Source organism: Hippichthys cyanospilos, chromosome 21, assembly GCF_059441005.1.
Source record: "Hippichthys cyanospilos isolate Australia breed blue-spotted pipefish chromosome 21, RoL_Hcya_1.0, whole genome shotgun sequence".
Classification (NCBI taxonomy): Eukaryota; Metazoa; Chordata; class Actinopteri; order Syngnathiformes; family Syngnathidae; genus Hippichthys; species Hippichthys cyanospilos.
The window spans coordinates 11048148-11068763 of NC_142389.1; the positions used below are offsets into that span (position 1 = coordinate 11048148).

The window sequence follows — 20616 nt, forward strand, 5'->3', positions numbered from 1 at the left end:
TGGGGCGGAGACAAGACTGAGGCAATGGACAAGTGCGCACAGACGCAAATGCTGAAACTCAAGTCGCAACAATAAAATGTTTCAAAATTTCAATGCTTTATTTTTTGACACAGCTGAATAATAATTTATCTGACACGCCAAATAGCTCCTCCTTTCACGCCCCACCTGCCGACATCTTGAAGCACAAAAAAAAAAATCTAAATTGTGTCACTTTAGGCGTCTAGGTCACTAATCAGAAATTAATAATTTAGAAAATAGCCATGAATTTCATGAAATTCAAAGGAAAATTCTATATTAGATAACGATTTTTTCTTTCAAATGATCTTTTTTTTTAGGTGCATCAAAAATACTAGTTGTATCAGTTATTGGTGACTGGAGTACAGTACTACTAATGTTATTCGTGTGAAAAACAGCTCAAAAAAAGCATTTTCTGCACTGTCAATTTTGAAAGAAAAATATTGGTTGTAACTGAATTGAACAAAAATCTGATCAATCAATTGACAAATTAATTTAACTAATCATTTGTCAGTATTATGAAATACAGTACTGTAAAATAGTGCATCATTTTACTCACTTAATTATAATAATTGAGTATTTAAACATCCACATTGCACCCAACAAATATTGCACTAAAAACTTCAAGATTACGGAATTGTACTTGTGCAATGGTTTAAGTAACATCGTAGTGAGCAACACGAAGGACGTCACGGATCTGTGTTATAGTCTGTTTTAAATAATATCTTTGGTTATCATTGTATCAGATAAGCGCACTTTTGTGAATTACACATTGCTCGTTCACTTAATTCTCCAAGGAGACCCTGTAGATGTTGAACGTAAACCCGGTGGTCTTCTTGATGCAGTGGTACAAAGCCACAAGTGGGATAAAAATCACAGGCAGCGTACAAAGTAATACATTGATGCCGATCAACCAGCCTGGGTACGGCTTCGGCTCAGTTCGAGGAAAGAACTCCTGAAAGACAGACACAGGAAACATTTTAATGCCCACCCGAGGCAAGGTTAATGTATACAAAGTGCATTTTGCTTACATAAGCGGGATTCCATGTGCCAAATTGGGGAGGGTTCTTTGCTTCGAGTGCCACATATGCAATCATTACCGACAGGAGCATTAAAGGACTAATAACAGCCCAACAAGTTTTCCAGTAAATATTGGGACTCTTCCCGGTCATTATGAAGATGTCTTCACTGAAACTTGAGGACAGAGAGAAAGAGAACATTTTTATTTTTTTTTTAACAGCAAGACATGGAGTTTGGGCATGGGCCGATAATAGATTTTGACGGTATAACCATGAGCAAAAATCACGGTATTAAAATTCAAGCTGTATTCTTTTTTCATTTAGCAAATTAGATATTTAAACAAAATGATTGAATATTTGATATTAAGCAATGTGTACCAAACAGCGTTTGCTATCAAATCATTTTCCAAGAGGGGGCTTGTTGAGTCAACTCTGCAAGCACTAGTGATAACTAGTCCTAATAATGTTTTTAGAGCCATGTTTTAAGATCTGAAAAAATGCACCAAGGCTGTGCCAAGGGCCATTGATTGATTTGCATTGGTAAAGTGCCATCCAATGATGTGGCAGCATCATCCAAATTTTGCTATTATTGGTTAATAAAACATGTTATGTCCTCCAGTGAGTTAAAAAAAAACAAAAAAAACAATTGCCATCTTATTATTTTTCAAACATAGCTTGTAGAGTTAACTATGCAAGCGCTAGTAATACCATATCACTAGTCCTATTAATGTTGAAAGGCAGCACATTTCCACGAATGTCCACTGTGAGATACACTACACTTTAAATGAGATCCTCTAAAATAATGGTGACATTGTTCATCAATAACTTTGAATCAACCCTGGAAATTTGTTTTTTTTTAAAAGCAAGTTTGTTTGACTAGCATGTGGATGAATATGCATTTTTAACATTTTCAACAAAATGCACTTGTTTTGCAATTTTTTGTTGTGTGAACTCTGCAAGCACCAGTGATACACTATCACCTAGTCCTGTTGTTGAAATGCAACACATTTCCACAAATGTCCATTGTGAGGCATACTACATTTTGAAAGAGATTCTCTAGAATAATAGTGACATAAATCGTAAATAACTTTAATTATTAAAATTAAAAAAAATAAAATAAAAGAGGTGTCACTCAAGGCCTGGGGGCCAGTTCCATGCCACCACATAATTTTATGTGGCCCGCAAAATTCTTATTTGACTTCAAGTTTCTGGCTAAAATACCGAACTTGCAAGTTGTCTTAAAAAAAAAAACAATTTTTTTGTTCTCAATCTACCTTTTGGACAGTTTTTACCTGCCTCTGATTTCTGAACTAGGTGTGTGACAAACACACTTAATATTGATTCTGGTACTCTACTTAACAATGCGGCCCATGATAAATATGAGTTTGACACCCCGTCTTTAGCTAATACAACACAGGTGTGAAACTCAAGGCCTGGGGGCCATCTGGCCCACCACATCCTTATATCTGGTTCAGAACTAGGTGTGTGACACACTTAAAATTTATTTTGGTCCTCGACAGAAACTATACACTGCGGCCTATGATAAAATAGAGATTGATACCCATCCATTTTCTATAACCGCTTATCCCCACAGGGGTCGCAGGCTTGCTGGCGCCTATCTCAGCTGGCTTCGGGCAGTAGGCGGGGGATTGGTTGCCAGCCAATCGCAGGGCACACGGAAACACACAATCAATCACGCGTCCAATTACACCTAAGGACAATTTAGTATGTCCAGTTCACCTGCCATGCATGTTTTTGGGGAGTGGGAGAAAGCCTGAGTGCCCGGAGAGGACCCACGCAGGCTCGGGAAGAACATGCAAACTCCACACTGGAAGGCCGGAGCCAGGTGGATTTGAACCGGAACCTTTGAACTGTGAGGCGGATGTGCTATTGACTGCGCCACCAAGCCGCCGAGTTTGGTACCCCTGTTCTAAAATAATTTACATTTTTAAAATCATTTAGAGTTAACCATTAAACTTATATATTATAAAAAGCAAGTTCATTGGACTAGTAAGCGCATAAACATGCGTTTTGAGCAAATATTTACTTAAGTTTGCCTTTTAAGTCGCTATTTGTTGTCAACTCTGCAGGCACCGGTGATACCACATCACTAGTCTTGTTGTCCACGAATGTCCATTGTGAAGCACACTACATTTTCAGAGATCCTCTAAAATAATGGTGTTCATAAAAAACGTTCATTTCATTCTATAAATTATAAAAAAAAAAGCCAAGGTCATTTGACTTGCATGAGGATAAAAATGCGTTTTTGAACAACTATTTGCACTTACGTTTTCTTTCTTTAAGTTGCAAATCGAAAGCCTCTTTTGAGATCCCAAAAGGGCACGAAGGGCATGTTCAGAGTAATATTTAAACCTCCAGCGAGGTTTAAAAAATAAATAAAAGTAACCAATCATATTTTGCCCTGTTTAAAAGCTCCCTTTGTTCGATCACGCAGAAAACAAAATTGCTCATTATTGATATTAGTGAAAGCTTGACTATTTAAAACCAGGGTACCGTCAAACCAGTTATCGGCCCGTGCCTGGATTTCAAAATTTAGTACTTTTTTATCCCATGGACATACGCCACTCCAAGAGCTTCGAAAAATGCAATAATGAGGAGGGGGATGGAGCCCACATAAGTGTTGAACACCTCAACCCAGTAGTTTCCAGAACCCATGGTGAAGATGATAGAAAACAAAAAGGCAGCCAAGCAGACGAGAGCTGTTTAAAAAAAATAAAATAAAAATAAAACCCCTAAAATATCCTTTCACTTAAGCTTGACATTCTCATTTATTTTTCAAATACCTGTCCATATTTCGACAGGGAGCCACTTGGGCACAACGTTGAGCTCACGTATGGGGTTGAGGACTCCCTCTAAGGTGCCAAACATGGAAGACAGGCCCAAGCTGAAGAGCATCAGGAAAAACAAAGTGGCCCACAGTTGGGAGTATGGCATCTCCAGAACCGCTTGGGTGAACGTGATAAAAGCCAGGCCAGTTCCTGACGCACTCTAGTAAATCAGAACATTCCAGTTGAAGGACTTGGAAAAGCAAAAAAATCCAAATCAAAGAATAATTTTTTGCAGAAGCTCATTACCTGATCAAGGAAGGTGCTTAGGTGACACTCTAGGTTTGACATCAGCGAGTGTAAATCAGTACGATTATTTTCTAGATACTCAACCAAATGGGTATAGTCTTCCATAACTTCAATCAATTTGACATAGTTGTCTTTTGGGTAATCATCCTGAATTATTGACTTGCTGAACATTTCCTTGAATTTATTTAAGTACTCATTCTGACAGGTGTGCAGGTCGTTGTTGGCTTTAAAGCCCAGGATGGCAAAGATGGCAATGGATGCATATAGGGAGGTGGCACTGTTTATTATACCCACCAAAAGGGCATCCTTCTCGCAGTTGTTGCTAATATGGACAGAAAAAACATGACAAGAATGCACTGTACAAAGTATATTATGTGGGTCTAATTTGTTTACTAACTTACTGCTCATTGTTGTAGCTGGAGAACGCTATTAGACCTCCAAAGGCCACTGAGAGAGAGAAGAAGATTTGTGTTGCGGCATCAAGCCACACCTGAGGGTTCTTCAGTATCTCCCACTGAAAAAAGTGGAACAACAAGCTGCTGAGGGAAAAAAAAACACACAAACAAATACAACAATACAATGTTTTCTGCAGCCCCACTAGTCTAAACTTGTGGGATATGAAGCAAAATCTACCTTTTTTATTCATTCTCAGGTGACAGAATTTTGTCAATTTCCCCCCAATGAAAAGGGTATCAGTTGGGCTTAGGTAACAACCAATAACAACTCAGCGTACATATGTCATATGACCCTTGAGATGTATTTTGCTGCTTATATTATGAAATCATATTTGCAGCCAGAAATTTATCACAACAAGGGACTTTTTACGGTAGCAAATCTATGTGTTGGACGTTAAACATAAAAAACGTGTTGTGCAATCTATGAAAAACTATCCAACATTAAAAAAAAACAAAACAAAAAAAACGAGATTGCTAAATCTACAATAAGCATTCATTTTCATACTATCATCAATTTCTTGCACAATGTCTTTCACTTTGCTTCATCGCTCTTTCTTCTTTATTACTTTTATCCTGTCTTCCGAGTTTTAAGCGCCACACAACTGCACGTCCCAAAATGGCTGCTGAGTCCTCGCGTAACAGATTTTCTGCAACGTGTATCTTCTGGATTTTTTTTTTTTTTACAAACGGACAACTCTGAAATGTAACTATGGAGTTAATATAAATAACTGGCAGCTATCAAGTTGTATATATGAAGTCTGTATGCAATGTAAAAATGGCAGGAAAATAAGTATCAACGTTTCTTCCCCCTGACCACCATTTACAGTAGCTCCGTCCCTTGACAGTAATCACAATGAAACTAGATGAGACACATTGAACATAAAAGTGACTGGCAAAAAGTGAGAAAACTCACACGAGGAGTGAAGAGATACAGCAGGCCATCGATGGCTCCAGGCAAAGTAAGCGCACGGCCCAGAAAAATGGTGAGAACCACATATGGCAAAGGGGTTGTCACATATACTGCCTGTAAACAAAGCCAAACTCTAATACAAATTCCAGACTAAACTTTCAGCGAACCACTGACCTTTCCCATGGACTTGATTCCTTTGATGAAACAGATACAGACAATGAACCAGGCAATGGCCAGGCAAATCACCAACCACCACTGCACAGAACCGCTTGTCTCAATGCCAGTGGTGATGTTTAAGGTCTGACGGTACCAGAAGTAATTGACTGGAGTGCTTTTGATGCATTCCGTGGTCAAGGCTGCACGAAGCAATGACAGTATGCTCACCTCCCATCAACTTTACTTATTTATTCTCCACAGTTAAGCTCCGCCCACATTACCTGTGTCATTCACTGGACACTGACTCCATGGCAAAGGGTTCTTGAATGAGTTGTAGAAGTACCACAACACCCAAGCCAGCACAGAGTTGTAGAAAAGGGTAATCAGGAAAGATACCACCATGCAGCTGATGCCTGAAAGAACAAATAAGCGTTTTGACTGTCCCCATAACTTCAAAAAATAGCAATTACGGATCACAACATTCCCAGCTCACCCACCGACTCCACCCAGAAAGGGTGAGATTTCCTTCCAGGATCCGATGCTACCCTTCCGCACCTTCTGTCCAATAGCCAACTCCAGGTAGAGCAAGGGGAGACCCTCAGTCACCAATGCGATCAGGTACGGAATAAGGAAGGCCCCTGCCAACGCACTCAACATTTTTACTTGTCGTAAATTCCAAACTAAAACCTGCTACTCTTTCTTACGCTTTGAACCTTGAGGCTCCAGTGCGGCTTGTCTACATGTTTTTTTTAACTATCCTCCTGGGGGCACTTTCCCAGAAAACAAAGGTAGACTGACAAAGACAAAGTACTATATTAGTTTTGAGTTAGAGCTGCTATTTACTCACCAACAGGGGGCACTCTCCACTAGTAAACGCAACCAGGCACAAGTGTTGTCTGTGTTATGTTGAAAATACATTCGTGCTACTCTTGTCTCTAAACGTGCAGGCATGTTCAGTATGTGTTGAAGGTATGATGTTGCTGTAACCAAGCACTTTGTGATTAAAGTTTTAAATAAAAACATGGAAAAATCTTCCATGTAACTTCTTTCTGTGTAAATTTGTTATTTGTTATTTGATATTTGTACTCGGGTGCGCCTTTACATGATAAAAATCAATTGTCTACATTTCTATTGGTGCAGCTTAGAGTCCAGTAAATATGTTACTTCAATGGCAGGCTGCTCAAAATCAGCAATAATATGTAAAAAAGTGACAATCTCACTGACTGACTCTTAGCCAGGAAATGCCTCAAAAAGGCATCATAACTAAAACTTATCAAAACTTTGCTTTATTTGGAGTCTGGTGATCAAATGTATATTGTTTGATGTAAACTATGTCAGTAAATGATTTTTTTTTTTTTTTCCAAACAATGACTCCAGAGGCGAAAGCTATCAGAAACAGAATGATGCATCCTAGTGGACATGATTGCTTATTGCAGTCTCATACCAGGCGACCACATTAAAGCAATGAAAGGATTACATATTGTTACATTCACGCTAGGCATTATGCTGTGGGTTTAGTGCGTGTTGTCGAATGTTTGCCTACATTAATATATCAGAGTGATTGACTGATTCAAAGGGAGATTAAAGAACAAAAGTGCCGCTAATGTTTAGCTGACGGACCAACGATGACAGATGTTGTAATTGAAATATGTTATTGTTGTGTATTTTTGACCAAAAACATCTCACCTCCTCCATAGGTTTGGCAAAGGAACGGAAAGCGCCATATGTTTCCGAGTCCAACGGCAAAGCCAATGATGGTAAGCAAATACTGAACCTTGTTGTCCCATTGGACTCCATTCTCTTTCTTGGTCACCCTGTCCAATTCTGAACTTTTGACGACATTGAGCTGGAGAGGGAATAATGCAACAGAGAGAACAGTTACGAATAATAAAAACAAAGTAATAAATTTGGCAATAGTGCAACACTATTGAGCGTCTCACCTCAATGTTGCAAGGAACCCCACACTCTGGTTTTTGGCGGGACATCGTTAACAAGAATGTTTCTGCAAAAAGACAAAATTACACGGAGGTCACGAATCTTCCGAAATAGATGACTGCTTTAATATCATCCATCTTTCCCCTTATTCAAGGTTGGATTAAATAAAACGCATTGGAACTAAAAATGTTTTTTATAATTGGATGGATTTTATGGTTTGTCCAGTAATATTGGTGAGTTCATGTTCTAAATGGAATTGGGAAAATAGAATGTCTCTTAAATGCAGCGCGATAATGCTCAAATCCATTTTTTTAAGCAAGGTCTAACAAATCAACTTCAATTCAGTCTTTCATGTCATTGTTCTGTGTGTCACACTGTAGAAACCAAATACTGTATTACATTTCCAGTGTCAGATATTTATTATTTATTGCCATTTTAATATTAAATTTCCAGTGTCAGAGATTTATTTATTGCCATATTGCCATTTACTGGTAATCAACTGTTCACCTCAAAACACAAAAGCAGACCTATCATTGCACACTCTTAGCCAATTTATTTATTGCAACAGTTTGAACTGTTGTAACTGACCATATGCAGCTTTTTAAAAAAAACCCTTTAATTATAACAGCATTTTTTGTTTGTTTCTCTTAGAAACATTTAAAACTTTCAAGTGTAGGCATAGTTTAAAATTTTACAGGCGTGACAATCAAACCAGAATTAATAACAATAGTGTTGAACATGTTTAAAATATTCAACTTTTTTTATTTAATAATTTTGACACATTACAAATAGGCAAACCTAGAAGAGTGGAGTGAAATAAAGGAGCTCACCTCTCCTTTGGATATATGCTGAATGTTTAAAGGACCTAACCAGTCTGCATATTTTAAATATTAACCCCTTTTTCTATATCTTTGAAAACTTCAGTCTTTAATGTGACATCACAAACATCAAAAAAAAAAAAAATGTTGGCTGCTCATTCCCCACAGTGTCATCAGAAAAAAATATTATGGAAAATGATTTTTGAAATGAATTTAAAATATCAGTTCATTGTTTTGCAGAGTGGATTAAACATTTATTCTAAATTCAAATTCAAACTTTTGGTTTATTTATTGATTCAGTTTGCTCACCATTCAATTTGATAAAGTTCAGTTTGAGAATGTATGATGCAATGACTTTCTTCTCATTTTACATACAGTTTGTATGAATTAACTTGTCAGTACTGCAATATACCATAAAACCCATATTTCAATATGTTTTGGAACAATTCGGGTTGATGCGCAGACCTTTTGAATCAAGACAAATTCAAATCGATTCAAAACATATTTTGTTGCATTCCTAGTGTTAACCTATAGGGAATGAAAGACGTTTTATACATTTGTAACAACAAATTGTGTTCATAGAGAACCATGGAAACTTGACACAGGATCAAGTAGATTGATTTATCCATTTATCCTCTTGACTCTGGGACAAGTAGATTGACCTTTGTCCTTTTCCAATTTTCTTCTAGACTCTGGTACCTCGATTTCCTAAGGAAATGCAAAAATGTACCTTTATTTGTATATTTATTTAATTTTATTGTCTGGAGCAATAGTTATGAAAATTAAACGTTGAGATGCTTGAAATATTTCAGTGTTTGCGGTTATTATTGAACTAAATTGACGATTCACAGAAATTCTTGTATGCGTGTTTGTTTTTGTGCGTGTGTACGTGTGTTGGCGTTTGTGGGAGGGGTGGGGGGGGCACCAGCCACCCACTTGTAACACACTTACGTTCCGACATTTGTATTACCCGGATGACTGTTTTCGACGCATTAGGAAAAGAGGATTTATTTATTCAAAATAAAAAAATAATCTTTCAACGGTTTTTTTTAGGCGCTTTTACCAAACTCTATTTTAATATTCACATCTGTTACAGTTGAAGTTTTAATGTTTCTTATGGTTTTGGATCGCCCTTTCTAAATAATTTAACTATATCGCAAGCGCAATAATTATTTTATTTTGTTTTATTTTGAAAACGTTAATATATATTGTTGTTCTTCCGTCGGTAACCCGTGAGCCGAAAGAGGAAGCTGCAGCGTTTGACAGCTTACTGAGAAGGTAACGCAGCACTCCGATTAATATAATGAACTCATTCGGTTAGAAATGGAAAAATTTGAACGAGACTGTGTGTTACGATTTCTCTTTCGTTGTTTTACATCCGAAGGTATTGCAACATTATTATCGTGCACCGGCTAATTGGCTAAGCTACAAGAGAGCTGTCAATGAACATGAATAACGTTGTGTCCGCTTACATTCAATAATTGTGAATGCCTTAAATCATGTGAATGTGAACACCACACGTGCGTTACTTTATTTTTTCAAGCAGTTTCTGCAAAATATTTGGGCTCAGTCAGAACGGACATGCATTCGGATTGTTCTACTATCTATATTTCTTCTTGGTTTAGCATTTCTGTTCAACACTTTATCCACAGCACAAGTCATGAAGATTGATTGATCAATGCTGTGAGCAACATCTGGTTTCAACTAGATTAATTAGTACAAAAATATAATAAGGACTTGCTAGTGTTCTTCTGTGCAAATTAGAATACATCACAGTAAGTTTAGTACTTACTTGAGAAATAAAATCACTTATTTGCGAGATTTTTTTAATTATATACAAATCTACTTGAATAAATAACTCCAGATAAGATTTAATATCTAAACGGTAGGGAAAGAAATCATATTTTTCAATATAATTTTCGACAGTTCATATTTATGAAGAATAATTATGTAGGTATATTGTTGAGAGAGTCATAAAATTTTCAAGATAAAAAATTACATTGATCTTGTGTTAGAGAAATAAATACGTCTTATCGACACATTGATCAAAGTATTGTAGTTGGCACTGTGCCCCGTTATTGATCAATGAATCTTTCTTGCATTGCACCTAACCAATAAACAATATTATTTCTGGATATAATGTTTGTTATTCTGTTTTACTGCTATTATGATCTAAGATTAAAATATTTTAAATATACAGTGAATAAATAATAAGAGCATGTGTCTCTAAAAATAGTGAAAGTGTCATGATTGTGGTCTGATGTTGCTTTATATCAGATACAGTAGGCCATAGATTTTTATTTGGAATTTTTATTAGAAACAGAAAAGATATCCAGTGTGTTGGCTCTAACATTTCTCTTTTTATGCTTTTGAACATTTTTTGCTTTGGAAAACTGTCACAAAGTAATAATGTTGCTTGTGTGTATGTAAACAAAAGAGCTAGCCAAAGAAAAGCCATATGTATTAAATACTAAAGTTATTCAATATATCAATTACAGACTCTCATTAGACATTTTCTATGCAAACGTGCGCGTGTGGCAAAACATGTAATTCCTGTATTTTAGATTAGCCTCATCCAATGCATAAAGTTATAATATGTCTGATTTGAATAATATATTTTGGAGCGGGGGTGACAAACTCATTTTTACCACGAGCCACTATGTAGTAATGGTGTCCCCCAGTTAGCCTTTAGTACACCAAAACTAAATTTTTGTTATGTTTTTCCCATCACATTATCACGCATACAACAAACTACTGAATCACGAGTTTTTAAATCAGAAGTCAAGAATAATAGTTTGTTCAGTTATTTTTACTTCGGTAAGTTACTGTGAAATGGGTAACAGAAAAATTATGCAAAATCTCAGTGTTATAATTTAGTACACAACATTTTTCAATTTTAGTTCAGATTTACGCTTTTGCAGGCCACATCAAATGGGGTGGCATGCCACATTTGGCCCCCAGGCTTTGAGTTTGAGACCTTTGTTTTAGCGAAATTTGAAAGTTGTCATTTGTTCATAAAAATATTAAAATATTTAAAATAAAATCTATATATTTGAGAAAAGGTTGTAGATTAAGAAAAAGTTAAAACAGGTTTGTGAAAATGTTCAATATATAATATTCATGATTAAAATTGCAAGAATGAATAGTTAGACTTGGAAAAAAAAGTGTTGGAAAGACTTGGAAAAACAGTTGTATATTATTGTGATGAAATTGCCTAAGAATAGTGTTTTATTTTCACTTCAAAATGTTTTGTGATTTTTAGAATAATGATCATATACTGGATTTTCCAATATTACGTTGAAATTATGAGATACTCCTCGGATATTCTTAACTCATGAAATGCCGGAGATGTATTTTCTCAGTTTTCAAGAGTACCATATTTTCTGCATTATAAGGCGCACTCTCAATTAATGACATATTTTAAAACCTTTTCCATATATAAGGCGCACCCGCAATTAATGACATATTCTGAAACTTTTTCAATCACAATAAAGTAAGGCTCAAAGTAATAACAATAATAACTCAAGTAATAACTCTAAACTCTCAATAGCATAATAACTCAATGTCAATATGACCAACCTTGTTCAATTGTAAACACACAAAAGAAACAGGTAAAGCTTACTTTATCAGTTCATTCCCCATCTACGAATCCCAATCTCAATATTGATCCATATATAAGGCGCACAAGATTATAAGGCGCACTAAAAGCTTTTTAAAAAAAATAAGGCTTTTAGGTGCGCCTTATAGTGCGGAAAATACGGTACATTAAATCCCAGATACTTAAGCATATTAAGGACATTAACTTCCACATACTTAGTATTAATTCAATATTTAAGTATTAAATCGATACCATAAGTACCTCAGATTGAATGTCTAGAGTGACTCTAGGTGTCGAACTCCAGTCCTCGAGGGCCGGCATCCTGCATGTTTTCCGGTTTTCTTTCCCCAACACACCTGATTCAAATGATTAGCTCATTAGCAAGCTCTGCAGGAGCTTCAAAATGATCCCAATCATTTGAATCAGGTGTTTTTGAGGGAAAAGGTTTGAAAACATGTAGGATATCGGCCCTCGAGGACTGGAGTTCGACACCTAAACATGTGAAAATACGTCCCTGGCATTGAATGAGATAAAAATGTAGATTTTTGAGAAGGAAAAGAACAACATTTTACAAGAATAAAATTGTAAATTTGTCAAGATTAAAGACCTAATCTTACCAAATTACCACTACAATGTACGTATGTTTATACAACATATGTACCACCAAGGCCGTCTTTCAAGAAGTTGTAATTACTTGTTGGTATTAATTATTAGCGTAGCCCTAATACTCATGTTTACTTCTTCTTCAAGAAACCACATGGAAAAATGAGTGTCCCCGACTACATGCAATGCGCCGAAGACCACCAGTCAGTTCTGGTGGTGGTCCAGCCTGTCGGCAACGTGCCTGAGGACCAATTCTTCAAGATCTACAAGCGCATCGCAAGCGTGAGCCAAGTGAACATCCGGGATTCCCAGCGTCTCCTCTACATCCGCTACCGCCACCACTACTTGTCGGAAAACAACGATTGGGGCGACTTCCAGACGCACCGCAAGGTTGTGGGCCTGGTGGCCATCACCACATGCAGCTCCTCCAAGGACTGGCCTATGACGGCCGAGCACTTCCACGCCCAAAAGGAAGTCTATGGCTCCACGCTCTACGACTCCAGGTTGCTGGTGTTCGGGCTCCAGGGGGAGATCGCTGAGCAGCAGAGGACGGACGTGGCCTTCTACCCAAGCTTTGAAGAATGCGCAGATGTGGAGAAGAGAGTGGAGGACTTTGTGGAGTCCATATTTATCGTCCTGGAGTCCAAGCGGCTGGACCGTGCCACCGACAAGTCGGGCGATAAGATCCCTCTTCTCTGTGTACCCTTTGAGAAGAAGGATTTTGTGGGTTTGGACACTGACAGCAGGTGAGTGCAATTTTATAGGGGTGTCCAAACTGCATCTCTGGGGCCATTTATGTTCTATTTCTTTCACATTATATAATATACCGTACTTCACCAAAAATAAGAGGCACTATTTTTCCCAAAAATGAAGGCCAAAAGTATGTGTGTGTCCTATAAATTGTCATAATTATACATATATATCTTATTCAGCATCATTCAAGGAATCTTTATCTGTCAGCCACATAAGCTGAGTTTTGATGCACAGATGTGCATTTTTGTATCTGCCGTATTCAACTGAAAATACAGATAGTATGAAGTTTAGGAAGATGAGATTTGAGATGAGGTAACTAAAATTAACAATTTTCTTGGGCACAGCTCCAAATAACAAACTTCTAGTAATTATTGACATCCACCCTCAATGCCAAAAAATGACGACTCCTGAATAAAGACATGACAAGTGTCTGCCATTTTGTGAAAATTTGTAAAATAAATAACATTTAATAAGCACTTGAAAGGCTTCTATATTGCACCTCAACAAATACATTCACACATTGGTTTTGTCTGTCTTTCTGTCTGTTCAACTTTAGTCAAGATTTTTGTATCGATTTTGACACATGGTTGTCAAATTGATGTCTGTTTTCGTATGTATGCTAGCCTAAATATCACATTAAACCAATGTGACATCACATATGAGCAAACAATTTTGCACATTTGCATTAAAAGTCATGCGATTATCTTTTGACTTTTACTCCAAGTCATAAACTCAAGGCAATACTATCCAGCAATTACTAAGTTTTTCTTTTACTTTGACTGGGCATGTAGTGCATTCAAGGGCCATAAACAAAACAGTACATCTCAATCAAAGCTAAAAATAAAACAGTGTCAGTTATTTACCTGCCCCTTGGAAGAAATAGTTTGGACACCCTACTTTAGAATGTTCAAAGGTTTTATTTGCCCGCTATTTTCATTTTCATTTGCTTTATTTTGTTCTGCCTTTTTTTTTCCTTTCATACTGTCCTGTGAGCTTATTGTTGGGTGCAAAAAGGTGAGACATTAGACTCCCTCAGTGTATCTCGTGTCGATCCCAAACCTCACGATTCCAAGCTATTTTCTTCCCTAGGATTAAGTAACAGACAGAGTAGGATAGACTTGATAGACTTGTGCAGCCAGTTGTGGAGTGAAAAAAAAAACTTTAATGAGCATTATTTCTTCTACCCTGTTGTTAACAGTGAAAATTACACAAAGCTCCTTGTTTCAGTGATCTCCTTTGCCCGTGCTCAATCCATCAGTACATCATTCCCTCTCCTGGTCCCCATCCGAAATCCAGCTCAGCAGTAGCAAAACCCATTTTTTTAGGTTGTCCTAGTGACACCTGTTCAACTGACTAACATCAATTCCTGTCCACTTCTCTTCAGGCATTATAAAAAGCGATGTCAGGGACGCATGAGGAAACATGTTGGTGACCTGTGTCTCCAAGCCGGCATGCTGCAGGATGCCCTGGTTCACTACCACATGGCTGTGGAGCTGCTCAGGGGTGTTAATGACTTCCTCTGGTTGGGGGGTACGTCTGTGACATAACATGGCATGGCTAATGGAAGTGGCATAAGGTGTGGCGTTCGTGACCTCTGTGCACACCAAGAGACAAGAGTTTCACATATGTGTGTGCATGTGTGTGCGTGTGTGTGTGTGTGTGTGTGTGTGTATATATATATATATATATATATATATATATATATATATATATATACATATATACACACACATACATATACATCAATCAATCCCATGATTGTTGGAAAAATAATATTTTTGTGTGTGTATATATATATATATATATATATATATATATATATATATATATATATATATATATATATATATATATATATACACACACACATACAGTGCAGTGTGCCCCCGGTTTATCAGATTAATCTGTTCCGTGATTGGGATTGTAACGTGAATTTGCTGTATGGCGGGAGATCAAAACCTATGTTAATTTGCTAATGCATGTAAAATCCTAGATAAAAACATCAAAATTGTATATACATATTAAAAAATGGTATCAAAATGTGCTACGTATATATACTATACATGTATACAATTAAAAAAAAATATAGAGAGGATTTATTTATCTTTATGTGATGAACTTGTTAGGCCAAATTCCCTAGTGAGGGCAGCCTCGGCTAGGCGATCTTAGCTTTCTTAGTATTTCTTGATTATCTCCAGATTTGTTTCCATAAAAAAAATCTTACTTCTCTCTTTAACATCACTAGCAAGCTTGGGACCCATGGCTCGCCCATTCAATTTTGAACTAAGCAGTAAAATGCACAATAAATAGTTATTTTAAGCACTCAGAGGCAATCCAATCCATAGCATGCCACCATTTTGATAGTGACACAGACCAATAGCATACCAATATTTTAGGAAGTCATGACGCAGACCAATAGCAGACCAGCATCTGAGTGACGCGTTGTAGCTCAGGCAGTTTGACGGGGCTAATAAATAAGAGCAATTACTTAAAAACGTCCGAAGATGGAGACAAAACAACATAAATACAGCCAACCCCTAGAGTCATGACAGTTGTTTTTGTCGTAAAGCGAGAAAAGTACCATAAAGAGGGGATGAAAAAATGTTGCAGATCACTTCGTAAGCTGAAAAAAAAAACGTAAGCTAGGGATGTCGTAGACCGGGGGTCCACTGCATTTGTCATTATTTTATTTTCCTAAGTTGCATGACATACAAAGCTGTAATAAACTCTAAAACCTAAAAAAAAAAGAAGAAAAAAAACTATAATGCTTTTTTTGCATGCAGTAATAAGATGTAACCCCAAAAGACTTTATTGTTGTATGGCACTGAGGTCTATGGTTATATTGTTTTACAAAGTCACAATTTTTACCATGCATTAAAAAAGGCAGCTTCTTCTCCGTTTTATGCATCAGTTAAATATTTGCCAAGGCTGTTTAGTGAGATGTTATAATCAATCCAAAAGTAAATGAGCAATGTATGCAAAAATCAAGAGTATGATTGTAAGAAAGCCTCAATTTCAGCATATTTGTGTTTCTTCTGACTGGTTGGTCTCAATTGAGGTAACTAGGCTTGACTTTTATAACGGGTCATAAAATTGTCCTAAATTTGTCATAAATCAGGAACACTATTTGTAAGCGTACACTTTAATGCACAATATACACTTAATGGACAGGTTGACAGCTTCTTCTATCTTGTGGAAAGAACTTGTAATTATTGAGCCTGTCACGGTCATTTGAATAAATAGATAAATAAGGATACCTATCACAGTACGTTTTCCGAAAATGGTACCTGACAAAAGGAGTGTTTGGTTGTGCAATTGCACACTTGACAGTTGGGCAGGCACTCCTGAGACCTAACTCTTTAGATACAAGAAATTTAAAATTCAATTTCTCTTTAATTGTTGTCATTGTTGTTGTCCAGCTGCGTTGGAGGGTCTGTGTTCGGCATCTGTCATTTTCCACTATCCCGGAGGCACGGCGGGGAGAACGCTCATGAAAAAGGCGAATATCTCACAGGCAGCTGATGCAGGCAAAAGACACAGACCAGGTAAGATCAGAAACTGACGCTTGCTTTGCAGGAGTGAAGAAAATTAGATTTTACTCAGAGGAGTTTGTTGAATTTTCTTTTAGAGAAAAATGTATATGCATATGTTTGTTTGTTTTTAAATGTGATAAAAATCCATTCTATCTGTTTCTTCCCTTTATACATATGAAGTTAACACGGCGTTCCATTCTTATTAACATCAAGCCTGTCTCACTTTGAAAAGCCACCTTTGTGAAGTCTAGTCTCATGCCACACTCTTCTTTGTGCACATCATAAAGGAGCAGAGTGTTCCTCATTCACTTTTAATAATTAGGGCTCAGTCAGCGAGGTCTGCTTTTATCGACCCCAATCACAGCAGATCAGATTTTTGGCAAGCGGCCTTTCTGGCACTGCCAAGATGAGCCCTGCCAGTGTCACAATCGCTCCAATCATTTTTTTTTTTTGCCCTCCCTTGCCTGTCATCTGCCTTGCGATTGTGGATGTGTCTCTACATGCACTATCTGCTACGTAATTGGCTGATTAAATATGAGTGCATGTCCATAGGAGGCGGTTGTGATTTCTGGCCTGTGTGTTTGTATTCCGTAATCAAGGAGACTAATAAAAAGCGTTCTTCTATTTGAATCAATAAAGGACTTAACCAATTTAACTTGGTAATTCATGTTAAAGAGATTTTATTTGGATTCAGTATAAAGACACGGTGGGCAAAGTTTTCATCTTTTTTAATCTGAACCCAGTGGTTTCCTCATGGAAAATAATTACAAATGATGAATAAATATTGATGAATTACAGTCTGGAGATCGTAATTAGGCCATGTAGTGGAAAAAAATCTAAATATTCTATTTTTTTCCTACAATCATGGGATTGATGAACCATGAGTATGCCTTGATCAACTGTATATTTTTTTTTTAACTCATTTATCTAACTAAACAATTGGTTAATATATTTAATGTCAATTATAAGATGAAATCATGTTCTAAATACATTATAAATCTAAATACATTATAAATCATACAAATATGTTAATTTTCACCTAATTGGTTTATGGTTTATTTATTCAGTGTATAATTAGAAAAAAAATCATGTTTTAAATAAATTATAAACACAATACAAATAAAAATGATTAATTGAGTGTGTGTCTTTTTATTTTTTTTCCAAACTAATTCATCTATTTAAACCAACAATTGTCAAAGATAAAAGTCATGTTTTTAAACAATACAACAATGGGGTTTGCACATCCGCCTCACATGCGGAAGTCGTGGGTTCAGCTCTGGCCCCTCTGCATTGAGCAAGCATGCTTTCCCTGTCCTCTTGTCCGCGTGGGCCTCCTCCCACACTCCCAAAAACATAAATGGTAGGTATCCAAAATTGCCTTTTGGTGTGTTTGTGAGTGAGTGATCATTTGTTTCTGTGTTTTGATTGTGTTTTCAAGAATACAAATAAGAATAATAATTATTAATATGAACATCTTTCCAAACACTTTTTTTTCTTGGAATTTTACATGTCCTTGGTTTAAAGGGTTCTCAGAAGCTGCCCGAAAACCTTCAAAATATTTGTTACTACTGTAATTCTGTTTCAAGAAAAGCTGATGAAACAGGCTTATGTGTTTACCCTTTTCACTTCAATTTCCCTTGAACAGAAGTCTCAAGATGATTTTCAAAATGTTAGACGCTGAGCCTCACGTAACCCGGCCTGATCCATTTTGCCATTGAAGTGTAGCTAAAGTTAGCTTAGCAATGTTTTTTCTTTATTTTTTTTTCTATGCCTCATCCTTTGAAATCTACTTGTTCATACTTTCACCGTATGTATGTTTTTGTTGGAATATGTAACTAACCAAAGGTTCAAGGTGTTGAAAAAGTTGAATATTTTCATAGTATTCATACTATTTTGACTGGAGTGTGGGGACTAACACTGCTAACATTGCTCTTTGTGTCAACCTGCATTGTTTCTCTGTAGGGGCTCAGGAGGTTCTCATTGACCCAGGTATGGCTTCTAACCAAACATAGCCTCCCTCCCGAGTCACCTTAATTTCTGGCTGCATGTGTCTCAAACTTCATCTCATATCTTTTAGCACCCTAATTCCTGACAATGATTTCCTTGGTTTGATGATTGTTATTGCTGCCACACATTTGCTCACCATTTTATGTTTTCTTATGCTGTTCTTAAATGTGTTTATGATTTTGGTGAAATTAAGTTGCTTGCCATCATTACTTGACTTGTAGACAGGACAGTTAATGAAAACGATTTTTTTTCCCTAGAAATTCTCTGTCATAACCTTTGTGCAGTATTTTGACCGTTTTTTGTTTTGTTTTGGTCATTTTCTTCAACATCATTCTGGCAGTATTTTAGCCAAGGAATGGCACACTCTTGGTAGTCTCTTAACTAAGTGGTTTCCGCATGTTGAACTTTGACATGCTGTCAATATCTTAGCTCCCTAGTGTTTTTTTCCCTATGCTTTATCATTGGTGTGAAATGCCTTTGATTTAAAGATCAAATAATTGGACAAAATATCATGCAAGGGTTAAATATATGTCTATGGTGTTGAAAAGGAAGTGAGTGACACTGTGTAAGATTTAGATTATTTTTCATTTAAAATGAATAAATTAAACTATTATTTCAAACCTTGCAAATAAATGTGTTCTTAACGACCAACAGTATGTTTTAATAAACAGTAATCCCTCATTTATCGTGGGGGTTACGTTCCAAAAATAACATGCGCAAAGTGAAATCCGTGAAGTAGCCAGCTTTATTATTATTATTTTTTTATTATTTTACAATGCAATACTAAACTATAGAATAAAACCAAAAATCAAAACCTGTTTTAAAGCCCCAATTTTGTTTAAAGCAATCATTTTAATATAGTAATACAAAGTTGGAAACATTGTCACTCGCGTATTTCACAGTCCCAGCTATGCCTCTTTGTCCTGAACTCGCACATTGTTATGAGTAGTTGTTGAGCTCTTTCTTTTTCTGAGCAAGAAGATTTTTATAAACGGATATACCCGGACACAACAATACACTTGAAATTTCAATTTATTACAAAAGATATCTAGGTAAAAGTCAGATTTCCAAAGCTGTGCATTTATCCGTTGCTGTCTGTGTCTACATAGTGTGTGTGTTTGCTCTCCGCACGCCTACGAGTCACGTGATCGACTCCCAGAGACCCAAGTTGTCAATCAATGTGCTTACTAGCACGTTTGCACACGGCAGTTACAGGAGAGACACAGGAGAGATGAAAGCAAGCTTTTGGATCCTCTTGCCTTTTGTAATAAATTGACAAGTGAAAAACCAATACTGTACAGCGTCAATATTTTATTTCGAGACAACATTAAAGCCCCTGAGCCAATCAGGATTGAGAGCACAATGTGCTGTAAAAAATATCCACGCTGTAAAAAATCTGTGAAGCAGCAAACCCGTGAAAGGTGAACCGCGATACATCGAAGGATTACTGTAATCATCAATCTTGTTATCATTAAATGATATCACATGGGGGGGGGGGGCACTCCTCCAGAGGTCACCATGTCTGTAATAGCTAGGGACAGCAGAAGGAGTGTTTATTGCTGCATTTACCGTAATCCCCCTAAATTCCACACATTCCCTGGGAGTATAAATTACAAACAACAATACAAATAAAATGATGGATTGAGTTTATATATATATATTATATATATATATATATATATATATATATATATATATATATATATATATATATATATA

At 36.6% G+C, this 20616-nt stretch overlaps 2 protein-coding genes across 5 annotated transcripts in view; one reads left to right on the plus strand and one right to left on the minus strand.

The window, feature by feature from the left end:
* Positions 1-77: 77 nt before the first annotated feature.
* LOC148406603 (sodium-dependent neutral amino acid transporter B(0)AT3-like) lies at positions 78-8475 on the minus strand. Of its 2 annotated transcripts, XM_088404316.1 has the most exons (13): positions 8416-8475; positions 7591-7652; positions 7337-7496; positions 6148-6288; positions 5932-6063; positions 5669-5850; positions 5498-5608; positions 4531-4643; positions 4130-4451; positions 3839-4043; positions 3595-3754; positions 1047-1209; positions 78-970 (listed from the first exon to the last, which is right to left on the minus strand). In XM_088404316.1, exons 2-13 carry the CDS (start codon positions 7633-7635, stop codon positions 800-802), a joined length of 1905 nt encoding a protein of 634 aa, XP_088260442.1. In that variant the 5' UTR covers positions 7636-7652; positions 8416-8475; the 3' UTR covers positions 78-799. The 2 variants fall into 2 exon arrangements, with proteins under 2 accessions (XP_088260442.1, XP_088260444.1); XM_088404318.1 differs by lacking the exons at positions 78-970; positions 3595-3754.
* A 1164-nt stretch (positions 8476-9639) lies between these two features.
* trappc9 (trafficking protein particle complex subunit 9) overlaps positions 9640-20616 on the plus strand; it is a 170710-nt gene continuing 159733 nt past the window's right edge. The window contains exons 1-5 of one of the 3 annotated variants that reach the window (XM_088405406.1): positions 9640-9681; positions 12752-13350; positions 14742-14887; positions 16777-16902; positions 18853-18879. In XM_088405406.1, the coding sequence (XP_088261532.1) occupies positions 12767-13350; positions 14742-14887; positions 16777-16902; positions 18853-18879 (883 nt within the window). In that variant the 5' untranslated portion in view covers positions 9640-9681; positions 12752-12766. Of the gene's footprint in view, positions 9788-12751; positions 13351-14741; positions 14888-16776; positions 16903-18852; positions 18880-20616 lie in introns of all 3 variants that reach the window. The other 2 variants (XM_088405407.1, XM_088405408.1) reach the window with 2 other exon arrangements.

Bases quoted from the DNA above. Each gene is read 5' to 3' on its own strand.
- LOC148406603 (XM_088404316.1), bottom strand. From the start codon at position 7,635: ATGTCCCGCCAAAAACCAGAGTGTGGGGTTCCTTGCAACATTGAG. The intron at 4,452-4,530 runs GTAAGTTAGTAA...TGTCCATATTAG, and splicing joins TCCAGCTACAACAATGAGCA to CAACAACTGCGAGAAGGATG. The intron at 971-1,046 runs GTAAGCAAAATG...TCTGTCTTTCAG, and splicing joins GCACATGGAATCCCGCTTAT to GAGTTCTTTCCTCGAACTGA.